Source organism: Peromyscus californicus, unplaced genomic scaffold, assembly GCF_007827085.1.
Source record: "Peromyscus californicus insignis strain IS unplaced genomic scaffold, ASM782708v3 Scaffold_3__1_contigs__length_106647218, whole genome shotgun sequence".
Classification (NCBI taxonomy): Eukaryota; Metazoa; Chordata; class Mammalia; order Rodentia; family Cricetidae; genus Peromyscus; species Peromyscus californicus.
Window position 1 is genome coordinate 100,311,650 of NW_026294551.1, and position 19,242 is coordinate 100,330,891.

The 19,242-nt window shown below is 39.0% G+C and overlaps 1 protein-coding gene and 1 pseudogene across 1 annotated transcript in view; one reads left to right on the forward strand and one right to left on the reverse strand.

The window, feature by feature from the left end:
- The window catches only part of Hapstr1 (HUWE1 associated protein modifying stress responses), a 31,571-nt gene that overhangs the window by 2,543 nt on the left and 9,786 nt on the right, over positions 1–19,242 (forward strand). Inside the window, exon 3 of the mRNA XM_052759435.1 lies at positions 11,860–12,135. Within this exon, the coding sequence (XP_052615395.1) occupies positions 11,860–12,135 (276 nt within the window). The remainder of the gene's footprint in view (positions 1–11,859; positions 12,136–19,242) is intronic.
- On the reverse strand, positions 2,271–2,611 carry LOC128121445 (60S ribosomal protein L39-like; annotated as a pseudogene).

A 19,242-nucleotide genomic window follows, 5' to 3' on the forward strand; every position in this document is an offset into this window, starting at 1 on the left:
TAAGTTTTCACTACTTGAATAAATTGATTTTTTAGCATCTATTGGTGCTTGGGGGTCTTGAGCATTATCTTTGGGTAGCTCTTCGCTTTATATAGAAGGAGAATTAGAAAGAAATAATACTTAAATTAAAATTTCAGCAAAATTAAATTCTGTAGTGTATAATTTGCATACAATAAAATCACCTTTTAAAAATGTGCAGTTTCATTTTGCCACACATACTATTAACAAATAGAATATATCTTCCACTCCATTCCCATGTAACCTGATTGCTATATACTTATGAATGGCCCCATCGAATTCACATTGTAGGTATTAATAGCTCAATGCTTTGCTTTATTTTATTTTTGAGACAGTCTCTCTAGGCTGGCCTGGAACGCAAGAGATCTGCCCCTTTGCCTCCTGAGTGCTGGGATAAAAGGCATGCCCCTGACATTAGGTTCTGCCAAAACTCAGTACTTCTATGTTGTCGAATAATAATTGCTATCTTGGTAACCGAGGCTTATCCTTTTTTGCTTTTGTAATTTTTGTGTGAAAGGGAAGACAGCAAAATTTGTACATTTTTTCTGGTTGCTGGGTCCCTAGCCTAAGCCATATTACTTACTGCTATGAATGTGTCCCCATAGTTTTGGTGCTGGTGCATACACTAATAAGTTGTCCCTGCAGGGTTAAAGCTAGAACTGTTTCTTAAAAGATAGGTTGAGCCAGGTGTGGTGGTTCACACCTTTAACCTCAGAATTGGTGAGGCAGAGGCAGGCAGATCTCTGAGTTCAAGGCTAAACTGGTTTACAGAGTGAGTCCCGGGACAACCAGATACATAGAGAGACCTTTGTCTTGAAAAATCAAAAAAACAAAGTAAAAAAAACAAAAACAAAAACAAAAAACAACCAAACCAAACAAAACTTACGAAATTTTTTTCGAGACAGGGTTTTTTTTGTCCTGGCTGTCCTGGAACTAACTCCCTTTGTAGACCAGGCTGGCCTCAAACTCAGAGATCTGCCTGCCCCTGCCTCCCGAGTGCTAGGATTAAAGGTGTGTGCCACCACCAGGCTAAAATAATTCTTAGTTTGATTACTATATTTTAAATGCTTATTGCTGGACATTGTGGCAAATGCCTGTAATCCCAGTACTTGGGAGGTTGAGGTAGGAGGATCAATGAGTTCAAGGCCAGCCTGGGCTCTGTAATGAGTTTCCAAACAGATAGATAGGTTTTCTTTGTTTAGGAAATTTCATGAGGAGGAACATTGCTTTTATTTGAATAGGACATGTAGTTCCTGGGTTGTCAGTGTGAATTGATTCTACTAAGTGTCCTGTTAAATAAAAACATGCTTTTTATTTATGTATGTATTGTCTTCATGTACATCTGCACACCAGATCCCATTATAGATGGTTGTGAGCTGCCATGTGGGTACTGGGAATTGAACTCAGGACCTCTGGAAGAGTAGCCAGTGCTCTTACACGTTGAACCATCATCTCTCCAGACTATAAAACATGCTTATTACCTCACAGGAATGGATAAATTTTGTATGTAGTTTCAACTCCTTTTTTGTTGTAATGAGGGTGAATAATAATGTACTTTCACACACTCCCACCTTTTCAGAGTGTGGCCATAAAACAGGCATACAGCTATAAGAATATTTGGCTGTCTTAAATAGAACTGGTAAAATTAAAGTAATATCACACGTGAATTCAACACTAAAAATTTAAGTCAGATTGTTCACAGTTCTGATGAACTACTTAAGTGTTAACTGACAGAAAGACTTTGGAGGGATCCTCTTAAGTGGGCAGTGCTCATGGATTTAACATAATCTGTCACATGATAAACTAAAAAATGGCTCGTTGTACAGCCAGGAAAGAATGGTGCTCCTTGGTGATTCTTTGAAGTCAGCACACAGGAAGGTCAGAGTTGAGGTAGAACTCTGAGCAAAGGGGTCTTTGGGGACATGCTTATATGTTTGCTTGCTTATTTATTTATGAATGTCTCCATATGTAGCCCAAGATGGCCTTGAATTTGAGTGTTGGAATTATAGATTTACAACTGTGTCTGGCCTGAGTCCTCTTTTAAAAAAAGAGGTCCTCGCCGGGCGGTGGTGGCGCACGCCTTTAATCCCAGCACTCGGGAGGCAGAGCCAGGCGGATCTCTGTGAGTTCGAGGCCAGCCTGGGCTACCAAGTGAGTTCCAGGACAGGCGCAAAGCTACACAGAGAAACCCTGTCTCGAAAAACCAAAAAAAAAAAAAAAAGAGGTCCTCTTACTGAAAGACTCTATATCTTCTTACTGGATGAACCACACCCCCGATTTAAACATGACCAAGTCTCCAGTATAAAAATGTTGAACTGCATCTGGTAGGGTTGGTGGATGACCATGATTCAGACTAAACCCTCAGTCTTACCATTATATGAATAATTCGAGACCCAGCTTCCTTTTCCAGTGTCTTCTCTTGGAGTAGTACCTGATTTTTATTACCAGTTTTCATCTGAATCCATTGAGGGATAGGACAATTATGCTTTTGTTTCTTGGCCAGGAATCCTTTGATTCTGAAAGTCTTGTGAGAAGACAGGGTGAGAAGCAGAGTTGGGTATGGGACACCATGGTGGAGGAAAAGAGAAGCAAAAAATACATTTTCAAGTTACATTTATTTACTTAGTATGTGTGTCAGTGTGTGTGGAAATCAAAGGACACAACTTTAGAGAGTTGGTTCTTTCAAACATGCATCAAACTCAGATCATCAGTCTTGGTGGCAAGGACATTTACCCTCTGAACCCAATTCACTGACCCTTAGGGATCTTTTAATTGCCAATAAGCTTTTGAAAAATTGAGCATGCACTTGTGGTTTAGTTGGGATAAGGCCAGAAGGATTTGGAAGAGAAAACAAGTTGTGTTTTGTCTCCTTGTTGAAGACACAGTTCAGTAAAATGGAGTGATTGGGCAGGCCCTGGTGATACAGGCTTGTAAATCCTAGTTACTTGGGGATTTTGAGGAAGGAAGGTGGCAAGTTTCATGTCAGCCTGGGCTACACAGTGAGGCCCTGTTTCAAAAAGAGGGCTTGGGAGTATGGCTTGTGGATGAGAGACCCTGGACCTTTTATGCCAAATCTGTCAAACTGCCTGCTGCTTTTAGTGGGGCAGGGCAAGAAAATTCTGGTGGCTGGTTCCTCATTTATGTGATCATTCCAAAGAGAACAGCATCCCTTGGCATAGTATGAATTTTGTATCTTCAACTAAAGGAGTGAAGAGGTTGTTTGATTCTAGGTAGGTTTGGTGGATATCTGCTAAACTTTGCTTTAATTTTGGGGGGTAATGGTGCTGGGGACGGAAACCCCCCATGCTAGGTAAGTAAATGGTCTGCCACAGAGCTGCACCTCTACCTCATTTCCTTGGGTGACTTGTTTCCATTTTGGTTTCTTGGTTCTTCATTAGGAAGGTATTGTATATAGTTGAATTTTTTTTTGAGACAATGTTCTTGCTGTTTGGCTTAGACTGGTCTCCAATATGCAATGATCCTGCCTCAGCTTCCCGACTACTAGAATTATAATCGGTATGCTACCATGTCTCTCTAAATTCCTTCTTTTGCTTGGGGATGTGCAATTCCTTAAGATTGGACTGGTAGTTGTCATTCAGGACAAAGTTAGCCTTGCTAGTCTTATAGGACACTTAGGCTGGGGTGGGAGCTGGTGCCCTAGCTGTTTTAGTAGCCTTTTGAAACCACAGAGAGCTACTTCTCAAATGCTCCCTCCTCCCTCCATTGTTTCTAGCATCGTCTGGCCTCCTGCTTGCTTTGAATTGGTTGATGACCTTTAATTTGTGATCATCCACCTTTTACCTGGCAGACTTGTGTTATCAAAGCCGGTTTATTTTATGCTAGGGCTCAAACTTATGGTCTGCCTAGTCCCCCAGCTAGCTACATTTCCCAGCCTTAGTTGTGTTTATTAAGTTTTTTTTTTTTTTATTTTTTATTTGTTTTTGAGACATATCTGCCTGGCATGGAGCTCACTATGTTAGATCAGGCCACTCTCAAACTCGGATCCTCCTGCCTCTACCTCCAGAGTGCTAAGATTGAAGGTGTGGACCACTACATCTGGCTTGTTTTTCTCTTGAATTCTGTTTTGTTACGCCTTGTATGTGCTATGTGGCCCTGGACTGTCTTCAAAATTATGGCACTCCTCCTGTCTCAGCCTCCAAAGTGCTGGGATTGATTATAAGTGTTGTGTGCCAACATTCCTGGTTAATTGTTCTCTTCTTTCTTTGTTTTTTTTTTTGAGATAGTTTCTCTGTGTAACCTGGCTGTACTGGAACTTGATTTGTAGACCAGGTTGGCCTTGAACTCATGTCTACCTGCCTCTGCCTTCCCAGTGCTGAGATTAAAGCCCAGCGCCAATTGTTTTCTTTACTTCTATTTATGGTTTAAAGAAAGATTTAAAATTTTCATATGTATGAGTGTTTCGCCAGCATATATGAGTACCATGTGTGCCTGTGGAGGTCAGAAGAAGGTGTCAGGACTACTGGACTGGAGGTATGAATGATTTTGAGTTAGCATGTGTGTTCTAGGAACAAAATCTGGGTCCTTTGTAAGAGCAACAAGTGCTTTTAAACACTGAGCCACCACTTTAGGCCTCTAGCACTACTTTCTATAAGTGTCTTTGAAGCAAGGATTGGTTAGAAGTCTGTCACACATTGAGAGCTTTCTCTTGATACTGCGAATTTGAGTTGTTTTTGTGTATCTGCTTTAGTAGTACTGAAGAATAGGTGAGCTTCATGCTTCAGAGTCTGCTGGTCTCTTCATTCCCGTTAACAAAAACAAGGCTATGAATACCATATAAGCTTTTAGTTTTGTGCCTGGCATTTAGGGGGTATTTAATTTTCATAGTGCTGGTGATCAGGTTTTAATTGTTTAAGTTATTTTGCACAGTGGGAAGTGCTTAATGTGAAAGGAAGTCTAGTAATTTTTTTTGTCTTCTAAAATTGTATATGTCAATAAACTTTGCAATGTACATTCCTTTTTTAATGAGCAAGTTAAGTAGAATGGATAGGAGAGACAGTGTTATGTCACCTTCTGTTTCTTTCTTTCTTTTATTCTATTTTTTTTATTTTTCAAGACATAGTTTCTCTGTGTGTAGCCCTGGCTGTCCTGGAACTCATAGAGATCCACCTGTCTCTGCTTCCCAAGTGCTGGGATTAAAGGTATGCTCCACCACTGCCCAGTTCACATCCTGTTTCTAACAATCATTTCAATTCACTGTGGCCAGTTTGGACTTAACTTGTTATCTGTACTCCAAAGATGAATGGAACATAATGAAAATCTGGTACAAGTTGAGAGTGCCTATAACAATAGTTGGAGAAAGTGTGTTTTGCCTAGAGATAGATGGTAAGGGTTTGTGACTCTTTATTGTAAATTGTAGCAAGCTTTGAAGCTTTTATTTTGTGATCTTTTCTTTTTAAGACAAGGTCTTGCTATATAACAAATAACTTAGGCTTTCTTGGAACTCACCATGCAGCTCAGGCTGGCCTTGAACTTGGTGTAGTCCTGCCTCAGCTTCCCAAGTGCTAGGATTGCAGGCATTTGCCACCATGCCTAGTCATTCTGTCTGTAAATTTCATAGGATGTAAGCATTTTCAGGCCAGTGAGATGATTCATTTGGTAAAGGTGCTTGTTCCCAAGTCTGAGGACCTGAGTTTGATCTCTGGGATCCACAGGGTGGAATAAGTTTATAAGTTGTCCTGATCTCTGAGCATGTATCCACACACATTCAAACTAAATAAATAAATTTTAAGTTGGCTTTATTGGTGTGGACCCATTGGTCTCCTTCTAAGTTGTAGGTTGAGTAACTTGATTTGGTGACCTTTGCACTTCTCTCCTTGTTGCTTGTGTGTTCTTACATGTCCAGTTTGTGTCGTTTGGTTTTATGTTAGTGCTACTCTGCAAGTTAGAAGAGCCCATACTAACTTGTTACAGAATTCTTGTCCAGAGTTGAATGGCTTAGTTACTGAGAATTAGTACTGTAGCTAGGTGTGGGATTATGCAGATTAGCTGTTCAGGACTAAGTTACATGTTCTGTTCCTACATCAAATGTGGAGAAAACTTTGCCTAACACATGGTTAGTTATCCAGCAAAAAGTTGAGGAAGGGGAGGACAGGGATTAGAGGCCAGGGATGCTTATCACCAGTAAGTAGCTGCTATGATTCTCTCCTGGTTCCCATCTTTTGTTCTGGGTGAAGATTAGGAAAACACATCATAAGTGAAAAAGAAGTTCTTAGTTTTAGGTACTAATTTCTTAAGGACTATAGGAGAGTTATATTCCTTAAATAATTGGGGAAAAAGTTTCATTTTGACTTTAACTCAGATTCTTATGTTGTAATAAAATAAAGACATTACTCTGGGGTTGGTGATGTAGCTCAGTTACTGGTTGAATAATGCTTGTCTAGCATGCTCAATGGTCCTGGATCAAATAGCACCCCATAAACTAGGCATGGTGAACATATGCCAGTAAACCCAGCTCTCAGGAGGTGGAGGCAAAGGATCAGAAGTTCAAGGCCATTCTCATTATAAATGAATTGCAGGTCAGCCTGGGCTATTGAGATCCTGTCTAAAAAACAAAACCCACATACCTGTTTTTCCTTATTTGTTAGATTGTCGATGGTCAGTGTAAATTTAATTTTAAATTCCTGTGTTTTGTGGTTAGTAATTTTCTTTAGAAGTGTTGCTTTGATCTAGTATTGTGTCTTAGGCTTGTAAAGAAGATTGAATTTTTTTTTTTTAATTGAAGAATTGAGTTTTTTGGTGACAGAACTGCCTCTTTTTTTTAATAGCATAAATGAATGAATTCATCGCTCTCTATTGTATTTTTTTTCTTTTTTTTTTTTTTACATTTTATAAAATCTTTATTGACAAATAATTCACAGTGTACAATTCGCCTGTTTGCACAATTTGATAGACTTTAGTCCAGTATCCTCATAGGCCCATGACACCATCACCACTTTCTATTTTAGAACATTGCTGTCTTAGAACATCGCTGTCTTCAGTTTCATACACATGTATAATGTGGTGATTACATTTCACCTGATTACATTTCACCTTATTCTTCTAAATGAACATAATAATTGCAGTTGTAACCATTTTTAAGTTCACAATTCAGTGGCATGAATTAAATTCAAAATATTAATTACACTTATATTCATTAATTACACTCATGATATTAATTACATTTGTGGTATTTATTAATTACATTCACAGTATTCATTCAGTAACTATGTTTATGATATTAATTACATTAATTGTATTGATTTATTACATTCATGATATTATGACCTGATACTAAGTCCATTTGTGGGGCTTTTCCATCACACAAAACAGAAACCCCATACATAGGAAATCATTGCTCTATATTCCTTTCTTCTCCATCTTGAGATAGCATCTAATCTTTCTGCCTCTATGAATTTGTATATTCTATATATTTCATGTAATACAATTCTATAGTATTTATCCCTTTTTTTGAATGTAAAAACATTTTATGTACAACTGCAGGAGAAATAATACACAGCTTGAACATAAAAAGAGGTTATAATTCAAAAGTCCAGGGTTGTTTGAAACTGGAAAATATTTTCTCTGTAGAAAATAGTAAAAATGATAACATTTCCCAATAAGCCCTTTTAAGCCAAATAATAGCTGAATTATACATATAAATATTGATTAGATTCTGGGATACAGAAGAAACCTATCTTTATCTGTTCAGAGAGCTATGTTTTACTTAAGTTGTGTAAATGAGATTCCTATTCATCTTCCCCTTCACTGTTTGATTTACGGCAGACATTTTTCTATAAGCTCATCCATAATCTACAAACATTTTAACCTCCCCTCCTGAAAGTACAGCCAGCATATTCTTTCCTCAGCTTGATAACGGTACAAAATTTTTTTTTTTTTATGATATAATTGTATAAGTTTAATTAATCAAAGTTAGCTCAAAGTCACCTCAGCATCTTTACTTTCTAAACACTGTGGGAAAACATACGGTACAAATTCTTATCCTAATAGTGAAATGTTTTGATAAAGGTTGCCCAGTGATTGGGCAAAACCAAAACCTACTATAAGCCACAGTCATCCTAGGGTCCTCCCTGCTAGGTAGCCTCCCTGGTTCTGTGGATTGCAGTCTGATTGTCCTTTGCTTTATATCTAGTTTCCACTTTTGAGTGAGTATATACCATCTTTGTCCTTTTGAGTTTGGGTTACCTCACTCAGGATGATATTTACTAGTTCCATCCATTTTCTTGCAAATTTTATGATGTCATTGTTTTTCTCTGCTGAGGTACTCCATTGTGTATATGTACCACATTTTCTTAATCCATTCTTTGGTTGATGGGCATCTAGGTTGTTTCCAGGTTCTGACTATTACAAATAGTGCTGCTATGAACATAGTTGAGCATGTATCTTTGTGGTATGATTGAGCATTCCTTGGGTATATGCCCAAGAGTGGTATGGCTGGGTCTTGAGGTAGATCAATTCCCAATTTTCTGAGAAACCACCATACTGATTTCCACAGTGGTTGTACAAGTTTGCACTCCCACCAACAGTGGAGGAGTGTTCCCTTTGCTCCTCATCCTCTCCAACATTGACTGTCATTAGAGTTTTTGATCATAGCCATTCTGACAGGTGAAAGGTGGTATCTCAGAGTCGCAAAACTGCCTCTTAACCTAGCTTTGGATAAGGCTCTTCGAGTCTCCGTCCCAGTTCCTCAATTGGGTTACCGGCTTTGCTGACTCACAAAGTTTTGTATTAAAAAATATAAAAAGCCTGAGGATGTATTCAGTGGCAGAATATGAATATAGCATGTACAAGGTTTGAACTCTAGCACCAGAAACAAAACCCTGATGAGTTTTGGCTCTGTGAATTATGTACGAAAGTACTGCATAGAATGGCATGCCACTGTTGTTCTGGGAAAAACAGACTTTCAAATCTCTCTATTTTGGAAAACATTTTTCAAATGAAACATGGACCATTCACTGTGACTCTTGTAATAAGGACATGTGTTGTGGTTAAAGGGTTGGCAGTTTGATACTCTGAGGCTTCCTCTTACCTTGAGGTTTGCGGTTCTTTTCCAATAATGGCTTTGATTTTGATACAATAGTTCTGGACACAAGACTATCCCACAGTTTCTGTGCCCTGGGTTTTTGAGCCAGGTATCTGAAACCCACAGGTTTAGATGTGTTCATCATCAAAACAGTGTTTACGTTTTGTTACCAAATTTAACTTAATCTTGAAAGATAAATCTTCCCCATTCTCTTCAGCACAAACCTCTCCAGTTAGGAGCTTGAAGAAAAGCATTTCTTTAGGTAGGGTGGGTTTGTTTGTTTGTTTGTTTCTTTTAGTTTTATTTATTTATATTTTATGTGTAGTGCTCTGCATGGATACCTGCATCCCAGAAGAGGGCATCCAATCCTATTACATAGATGGTTGTGAGCCATCGTGTGGTTGCTGAGAATTGAACTCAGGACCTCTGGAAGAGCAGCAGCCGAGCCATCTCTCCAGCCCTAGCAATTTTTTTTTCCCTTTTCTTTGAAATAGAGGGCCGGTTTCTAAAATCTTGATTGCTTGGATTTTATATTTTTCTTTGGTTCCAAGGGATAGGGTTTTTGTGCTTCATTGATTTTTTTTCTTGACAGACTGCTCAGCTCTTTCAGAATTACTGATAGAGTTTTTTGAGATCACCTGAGTTTTATCTACTTTTTAAGAATGGCTTTCTCATCTTCTTCTAAGAGTTGGAAAGTGCTGTGTGTGTGACCTTCATGAATACTGGTTTCTTTTAAGTTGGAGTTCATGTCTGCTCATATATTTGAGGAAATGAGAAAGCAGCAGATACTGATTTCATGGTGATTTGGATTCTAGTTGGAGAGATGATCTCACTCTTGCCTTTTTATATCTGAAATTAGACTCTGCTTTCTCAAAGTTACAATGGTTTGGATTTTTTGGTTTTTAAAAGCGAGGTCTCCCTGTGTACTGGAGCTTGTTCTGTAGACCAAGATGGCCTCGAACTCACAGAGATCCTGTTGTCTCTGACTCCAAGTGCTGAGATGAGGGTTTTGGATCACCATGTGGGTGCCAGGAATGGAGCAGAGGTCCTCTACAAGAGCAGTCAGTTACCTGCTGAGGTATCTCTTTAGCCTGTTTGAACTTACTTTTTAAGAGACTAGACCGCCGGTTGGTGGTGGCGCACGCCTTTAATCCCAGCACTCGGGAGGCAGAGGCCGGCGGATCTCTGTGAGTTCGAGGCCAGCCTGGGCTACCAAGTGAGTTCCAGGAAAGGTGCAAAGCTACACAAAGAAACCCTGTCTCGAAAAACCAAAAAAAAAGAGACTAGACCTACTCCAGTGATCATCCCACTTTTTTGACCTTTTTTTTAGACAGGAGCTCTGTAGCTTTGGTGGCCCTGGAACTCATTTTGTAGACCAGGCTGACCTCAAAATCACATATACCATCTGCTTCTGCCTCCAGAATGCTGTGATTAAAGAGTGCACAAGATTTGCCAACTGCTAAGGAGAAAGTCTTGTTGCAGGGTCCTGCTTCTACAGCTTCACTCTGCTCACCCTGCTTTTGGGGATGAGCACTGGAGATTGAGGCCAAGACTTTGCATGCTAAACTAGTCTGTGCCCTATTTAACTGCTAGTACTACTTTTTTTTTTTTTTTTAGAACATTTATTCACTTTGGGATCTCTGTCTGGTGATTTGTCTTAGTAGGACAGACCTCTCCTTTTACTATATTGATCTCCCCCCACCTTTTTTTTTTTTTTAGAGGCTACTCTATAATTTGAGGCCAGCCAGGGCTACATAGTAAGATCTTGTCTTCCTAAAATAAAATAAAATAAAATAAAATAAAATATATTCCATGTGTTCTGCTAGCTCAGCTAACTTCAGAAGAAAATTGAGTGACTTTTAAACATTGAGATATTGTTTCCAACTAAATAGAACAACTGAACGGCAGGGGATATTTTGCTGAACTGAGTTTCAGTATATATTGGGAGGCTACTCTGGGAAAATTTAAGGCAAGGGAAGAGTTATGACTTACGAAAAGCTGCTGTTTGGAAGCAGACTGCAAATACATTGAGGGCAGTGAGTGGGGACTTTTGGTTTACTTGTTGTAATACTATTCAATGGTAGGTAGATTTCTTCATTTCTCAAGTAACACCTAATACTCTTAAGATATGCTAAAGTTTGACAAGTTACTTTGAGTAAAGAAAAGCAGCCTCTCCATTTGTGTATGCAGTGTTTATCTTTTTGGTAGGGGTTGGAAGTAAGTTTTAGAATTATGGCTTGAACTCTGAATTTAGACTTAGAAAATTAAATGTTTAACGTTATAAACATGACTAAGGTATATTTTGGATTATAAGATTACTTGTGGCTCGATGTAGACACCATTGAGCTGGTGGTCTTCCCGTCTGCCCTGTGTCCAAGGTGGGGGTCCCCTACTGCATCATCAAGGGGAAGGCCAGGCTGTGCAGCTGGTCCACACAGGAACACATGCACCACTGTTGCCTTCACACAGGTTAAGTCGGAAGACAAGGGTGCTGTGGCTAAGCTGGTGGACCAATTATAACAACAGATGTGATGAGATCCTGGGTCCTAAATCTGTGGCTCGAATTGCCAAGCTGGAAAAGGCAAAGGCCAAAAAGCTCGCCACTAAATTGGGTTAAATGTACACTGCTAAGTTTTCTGTACATAAATATAATTACAAACTCATCTTAAAAAAAATGCTACTTGTAGCTTTAGAATGCTCATAGCTTACTCATTTTGGTTAATGTACAAAGTGGTTTTCTTTAGGAGCAAATGTACAGCTGTAACGATCACTGTATTTTCCTTTGCTTTTTTTTCTAATAGAAAGCGTGGATACCCATCAGCGAAGTTTTGATATTGGAATTCAGATTGGCTATCAGCGACGCAATAAGGATGTGCTAGCCTGGGTTAAAAAGCGCAGAAGAACTATTCGTAGAGAAGATTTGATCAGCTTCCTGTGTGGAAAGGTTCCTCCACCACGAAACTCTAGAGCTCCCCCAAGACTGACTGTAGTGTCCCCTAACCGAGCTACTTCAACGGAAACTAGCTCATCTGTAGAGACTGATTTGCAACCCTTCCGGGAAGCCATAGCTCTGCATGGTAAAGCCGTTTAAACATATTTCTTTGGAAAATGGTTAAGAGTGTGCCTGTGAACCCATTTTCATGTTTAGGGTCCAGTTATATTGTCTGTTTTTGTCTATATAGTAAATACTGGTTCTAGAAGTGTTGAAATAGAATGCAAGCTACGAGCTTACATTGGCAGCCCATCTGAAAGGTTAGTTTGAGCTTATTAGTATTACAGTAATTATTTCTGCACCACTGGATTAGAATTCATTGTTTTGCACTCACATGTTGTACAGGTTTTCTTAGTCTTCTTGAGTCAAAGGGGAAATCTTGGTGTCTTCTTAAGAAGTTATTGTTACAGTTGCTTGGAGTGCTTGGTCCATGGTAGTCAAGTAAGACAGGTAATTGTTGAGTTGGTTATCATGGGAACCAGGGACTACCTTTAACACCTTTGGTTGTCTAGTATAGAGAGTGAATTGATAGCCCAGGGGAAAGAGTTTGGAAAAGTCATATTCCCTGGATGCTGTCCCTCAAACCTTTATTGTTTAGGTGCTGGGATTGTGAGAGGTATAGCCAATGACCAAGTCATCACTATTTGCCAGGCCAAATCTGTCATGCTCAGAGGATCTAGTATTCTTGGAGAGACAGGGAAATGTCCTTAGTGATAAATCTGTTAATTGCTGTCTACTACAGACTTCCATATGAGAGAGGGTTACTTACTGTGTGACATGTTAGACTGCTGTGAAAAAAACAAAAACAAAAAAGAAAAAAACCAGCAACCAAGTAAGTCTTGGTTGAAACCAAGATGGACACATGGTCAAACAGGTGACTAGCCAGGTAGAAGTGAGTTAGGTCATGCATCCTATTAACAGCTAACTTTTTTGGGATATAGAAATGGTCATAGGTCATCTAAAATAAGGCTAACCTGCTAATAAACAGTGGGATATGTATAAATGGCTTCTATATCATGGAAATTTTAATGTGTGCAGAGACAGCCATTTATTTGGCAGCCATTCCTAATTTACTTTCTTATATCCCTAATGAAAAGAGGGGAGCTGGAAAAATGTTGCCTCCCTCCACCCTGTTTCAGATTTACTTACAAGTTAAAGCACTTGTTTCAAGAAGAAATTTGTATGAATGCAGTTCCTATGATGACATACTATTTCTGATATTCACACTATTTAGGTAGGTCCCCCCCACCACCACACTGGATTAGTGTGTCGCGTATTTCTTCTTAAATTTGGAAAAATGATTATAAGAGGTATGTGTAATATGTCTGATTTAGTGAATGGCAGCATGAGATAATAGTTTCCTCTCCTAAATATTGTCATTTTCTTCAAGTGTGGTTTATGGTTGAATTCATACTTAAAATATTTTTCCTACATACTAGTATCCTGCAGAGACAGTTTCACAAAACCGAAGCCATGCTTGCTAGATAACCGTGCCAGGGTATATACAGTAAAAGGGCAGCCCAGATTCCACGAGGAAACTCTGCTCCTAAGGGCCAGTGCATTTTTTCAGATTGAATTTGTTGAATCTGTGATTTATTGTTTTTTGAACTTTGAGAGTTTTGTAAGATATAGATGTAGAAAGGACTGTTACTTATGCTTAAGTTATGAGGGCATTAATAAGTGTAACTATAAAATCAGTAAAAATTTTTGCCTATGGTGAACTTACAGTAAAGTTCAATACATATTTGAGCAGAGTGTACTCTTATTTGACAGGTTTGTACCTTTAAAGTCACGTAGTTAAACAGTTTTGGGTTAAAGTTTTAGGGCCTCTTCAGAGAATTTTTAGAAACATTTAAAATTGAATGTTGTGTTCTAATAATGGCTGTCAGTTTACGGGAGACTGCTAGTCTGATTTGAAGGTTTAAACAAGGGTATTTGGGTTAGTAAGAGGGCATTGTTAATTAAATGGCAAGATAGACAAATGTCTATATAGTATTATCTGATTTGTAATAAATTCTTAAGGTGATTAATTTGGAAACATTTTAATTAGGGTAGAGATACCAGGGTTTTTTTGTGCATTTGTATAGTCAATTTTGAAATATAAAGTTCAAATTAGAGTACTACATTGGAGGGTGAGTCTAAATTCATGAAATTTTAGAGCAAGGAGGAATGGAAAAAGAATATGGCGAGGCAGATTTGTGTTTGCAGTGGAAGCAAACATCATGTCCTTAATCATTTTATGAAGGGACAACTTCCTTTTAAGTGTATTCATTAGTTCCTGGAACCCTTCCACCACCAATAATACCTCCACCAAAAAGAGCTAGCAACACATAAAGCCTGTCATTATTGGAAGAAAAATAGCAGGGACTATTGAAGTGATTGCAGAATGTTTCATGTAGACAGAGAGTGCCAAAGAAGACCCCCCCTGACGGATAACCTCATCAGCTGGGAACCAGCTTAGTGTGAGATTTGGCTAGCTTCAATCAGAATTGGGTTCTATTTCAACATTTCCAACAAACTTTTTTTTTAAAGGAATGGACTAAGATTCTGGTGCACAGAAGTACGAAATAGAAAATAAATAGACACAAGCTGTTTTGCTAATTGTTTTATAAAAACAAACTAGTACAGAGGACAATGCCCTCCCTGTATGAAACATGAGGCTGAAGATTCCAGTCTCATGTATTGGGAGCTTTAGGGTACAGTCCTTGTTAAATGGATGGATCACTAGGTATTTGTCAGAGTCCATGCTTTTAACCAGATTTGAACAGAAGAATGGCCACTTGACCCAGGTATAAGTAGGTGAATTGTGTGGTTCCTTAGGTGACAGTGGTTCTCAACCTGTGGGCCACAGCCCCTTTAGAGGACAGGGGTTGCCTAAGACCATCGAAAAATAACCATATTTACATTATGATTCATAACAACAGCAAAATTAAAGTTATGAAGTAGCAACAAAATAATTCTGTGGTTGGGGGGTCACCACAGCATGAATAACTGTATTAAAGGGTCACAGCATTTGGGAAGGATAAGAAAGACTGCTATAGGATTCTTGTTTTGTTTTGTTTTGGGATAGATCTGTACACAGCCATGCTGGCCTCAAAATTCATAGAGATCCAGATCCACTTGCCTCTGCCTCCAGAGTGCTGGGATTAAAGGAATGCACCACCACTTACTGCTTTTCTTAAATGGAAGGTCTCATTTCAGAAAAACACTCCAGTTAATGCTCATCAAACAGTTTCAGTCAAAACTTTTAAGTGATGGTGGTTAGCAATGTGTAAGACTTGTAAGACTCACCTGTGCTTCATTTGATCACTTTTCTGTAGCATGTTGCTTATTTTTTATGCACTGTAGAACTTAGTTATTAGATGTTACATTCATAGAAAATAAAAATACAGGCTCATGCTAAATGAGTTTTTTTTTTTGTCTTGGTTAATTCTCATCTTAAAATAACATTGAAAATCTACTGAGAGATTCTCCCACATTGTCTTTTTTAAAAATTTTATTTATTTATATTTTATGTATGAGTCCTCTGCACGTATACCTGCATGCCAGAAGAGGGCATCAGATCCCATTATAGACGGTTGTGAGCCACCATATGGTGGCTGGGAATTGAACTCAGGACCTCTGGAAGAGTAGTTAGTGTTCTTTACTACTGAGCCATCTCTCTAGCGCTGCCTCCCCATTCTCCTTTTTATGTAAATAATAATTCATTCATGTAGACCAAAAATACCCAGAGTCCTTTGCTTTATTTTCTGCTTACCTTTCTGATGATATCCTTTCTCTTCTAGGGTGTTTTCATTCTCTTTTGCTACTTTGGTTTCTGACCTTTTTCTCGTGTTCCTTGACTGACCTAAAGTAGATTTTACAGGATCTCTAACCCTGGCCGCCAATTTCTACAGGCTCTTTTGGGGGGTGGTGGTGGGGGGGCTCTTTTAGCTTCCAAATTTCTACTTCTCGTTTAGAACTCTCTAGGCTACCCATCATATATGTTTTTGTCTTCTGATGCACATCTCTCAGGGTGTCCTGTGAGCATTTGTTACAGATGACATTGCCTTTTTTTCCTTCCCCAGTACTAGGGCTTGAACCTAGGGGCTTGTGCATGCTAGGCAAGTGTTGTACCACTGAGCTGTACATCAGATGACATTTCACACTCAGCAAATATATTTATACCATCTTCTCTATGTAGTTATTTAGCAGTTTGTGTAGTCCCTAGAAATAGATATGTGAAGAGTTCTTCCATTTCCTGTTGAGACAAACAGTTGGATGATTTATATTAATATCTTGGATGTGGTGTAAAATTTTTGGGGGGCAGAAAGGGCTATCTCATCGTTTAGCTTGGCTATGGGCAGGCTTGTGGAAGGGTCTCTGGAGAAGGTGTGTTTGGGCTTGGAGTGATCTACTATTGATTGCTGTTATTTCTGACATGATTTTGCCAGACTGTCTTTTATAAAACCATTGGAATGATCTTTCTCCTCCCCCTCCCACCCTCGCAGCCTTGTCATTGCCCTGCCTAAGATTTTCCTGTGGTTCTGCAAGGGCAAGTAGAAACCCACTGTAGTCTGGTTTTGATTTGGGATCAGTAGTCCAGCCCTGTTGTTAAGGTCTTGAATCTCTTGTTCTCTCACAAATCTTATCCACCTGTTTACACTGTAAGGCTGATCATGTGACTTGTGACATGATCAATGGAGCTTTTTTCCATTTCTCTCCATTTTCATCATTTTTAACACAGGTTAGATTTGAATTTATGACCTTCCTGACTCATTGTCTTGAGTGCTGGGCTTACAGATGTACACCACCACATCTGGCCTATTGTTCCTATTTCTTTTAAACTGTAAGACAGGGTCTCCTGTTGTCCAGGCTGACGTAGAACCCAACCTCTCACATTTGTTTTTAAATGTAATTATTGTAGTAATGCACTACAATATATTGGTTGGTCTGCAACTCAATATGTGGAAAGGTCCTTGAGCTCCTGGGTGGTCTTCTTTCTACCTCTGTAGTACTGAGATTGGAAATGTGTCTCATTACACCTGGCTTTCTGTTCTTAAAGCTTTCCTTGAACAGGGTCTCACTGTGTTCAGATGCTGTACTTTTCTGATGATTGAGACCATATTGTGTCATTCCTTTTGGCTTTCATAGACCCTAGCACACAACATGGTGTAATTGTGCTTCTGAATTTGCCGTAAGGATAAATACAGAGGTCTGAGAGGTGACTGTAAACACCACTTGGGGACCGCTTTGGAAAGAGGGAGTAATCCGTGTTACCTGTTTAATTCCTGAGAAGGAATCTCACATTACAACAACTGGAACTTGCTGGACCTGAGAACGAAACCATGAGAGGGAGTCCTTTTTTTAAAAAACAAAAACAAAAACATTGATTTTTTTTGACAGTTTCGTACATGAGTACTGTATTTTTTACATCATTTCCACTCCATTCTCCTCCCTCCAACTCCTCCATGTCCTCCCTCTCAAATTTGACTTCTTTAGTTACTGTTTTATATACATGTATACATAACTGTAACCTGTTTATAACACATTCTGTGTGTTTAAGACTGATCGCTTGAGATTGAAGACTTGATTCTCGTGGCAGCAATTGACCACTTGGAGCTCTATATTTAGTGTTTGTCCTTGTGAGATTTCCCTCATCTACCTTGGAATATCATCTGGTGGTGGTGTTGTGCAGGTCTTATTGACTTACTGACTGCTTATTAGCCTTTGTATACTTTAAAAAAAGACTTTTTATTTTGTCTATAATTATTAAAAGATGCTTATCTTTTGAGGCATGGTTTCACTGGAGCCTGGGTTGGTCTGGAGCTTGCTGTGTAGGTAGGTTAGCTTTGAATTTTTAGCTAGTGATCCTCTTGCCTCTGCCTTCCTAGGGCTGGGATTGCAGACCTGGGCTTTTTAGTATACTGTGTATCAACATCAAGCCCAAAGGTTCCTCATTTAATATTCACCTACTCTGTTCATTGATGGAGAAAGACTAATTTTGTTAGGGTAGACTAGGTTAATGATAGAATAGGTTATTTGGGATCCATCTGGCTCTAAAATTTGTTCTCCTGCCCACTTACCTCTCTTATAGCTTTAGGGTGTCTTTTTCTAATACCCACCTCTCCCCTTTCCCCTGGGCTTACTTAAGTGGGTAGGAAAGATCTTGAGGTAATTTCAGAAAAATTTCAGAAAAAATTAAAATTTTATTTGTCTGGGTTTCTCCTTTGAATGAATCTGGATAAGTGTTTTTGAAGATGGATGCTGGTGGCCAGCTTTAGGTATCCTTGGCTTACTGTGGTAGGATGAGTAGTAAGTACATAGTTTTTATGTGTAGACCACATGTCCTATGCAACCTTGGACAATGTGCTTAAAATCTCTAATCTTATCTTTGTAAAATGATCTATGAGAACCAAACCAGATTGCTTACTTATCTATCCCTCCTTGATCCTGTGTAAATGTTCTTGTTTCTGACAGCCACGTCTTGCCTTGCCTGTAGTGAATTACAGGTTTCATTCCACAGAGTTATTTTGAAGCTTTATTTTTTGTAAATAAAACACACACACACACACACACACACACACACACACACACACACACACACACACACACACGTATTTTGTCTACATGTATATCTGTGTACTATTCGTGTGCATTGCCTGTGGAGGCCAGAAGAAGACATTGGATCCCATGGAACTGGATTTACAGATGGTTGTTAGCTACCATGCCGGTGCTGGGAGTCAGACTTGGGTCCTTTTGGAAGAGCAGCCAGTGCTCTTAATCATTGAGCTATCTCTCCAGCCACTGTCTTACTGTTCTTGTTTTGTTTTTTGCCTGCTTATTGCTAAATTTTGAGCTTGATTTTTATGGGCAAGCTAGAGAAATTGGTTCTGAATTGCCCTGTTCAAGCTAGTGCTGTTTGGGGAACCTTAGGCTGAACTCTCTTCTAGAGTTGTTACCATGGAGATAGGTGCAAAGGTGCAGAATAGGAAGGCATATACATAGATTATAGAGGCAAGGCATGTTACCATAACAAACTTTACTCATCTGATAATTATTCAGGCTTCACTCTTCGTCATCTTGTGACACAGGTGGTCTTTGTAGGTTACTTACTAACTCTGGTCCACACTGTCTCTTAAAAATCAAAGATAATTATTTTCATTCCAAAAACAACTTTCATGACATTCTTGAGTTCTGTAAAACAATTAAA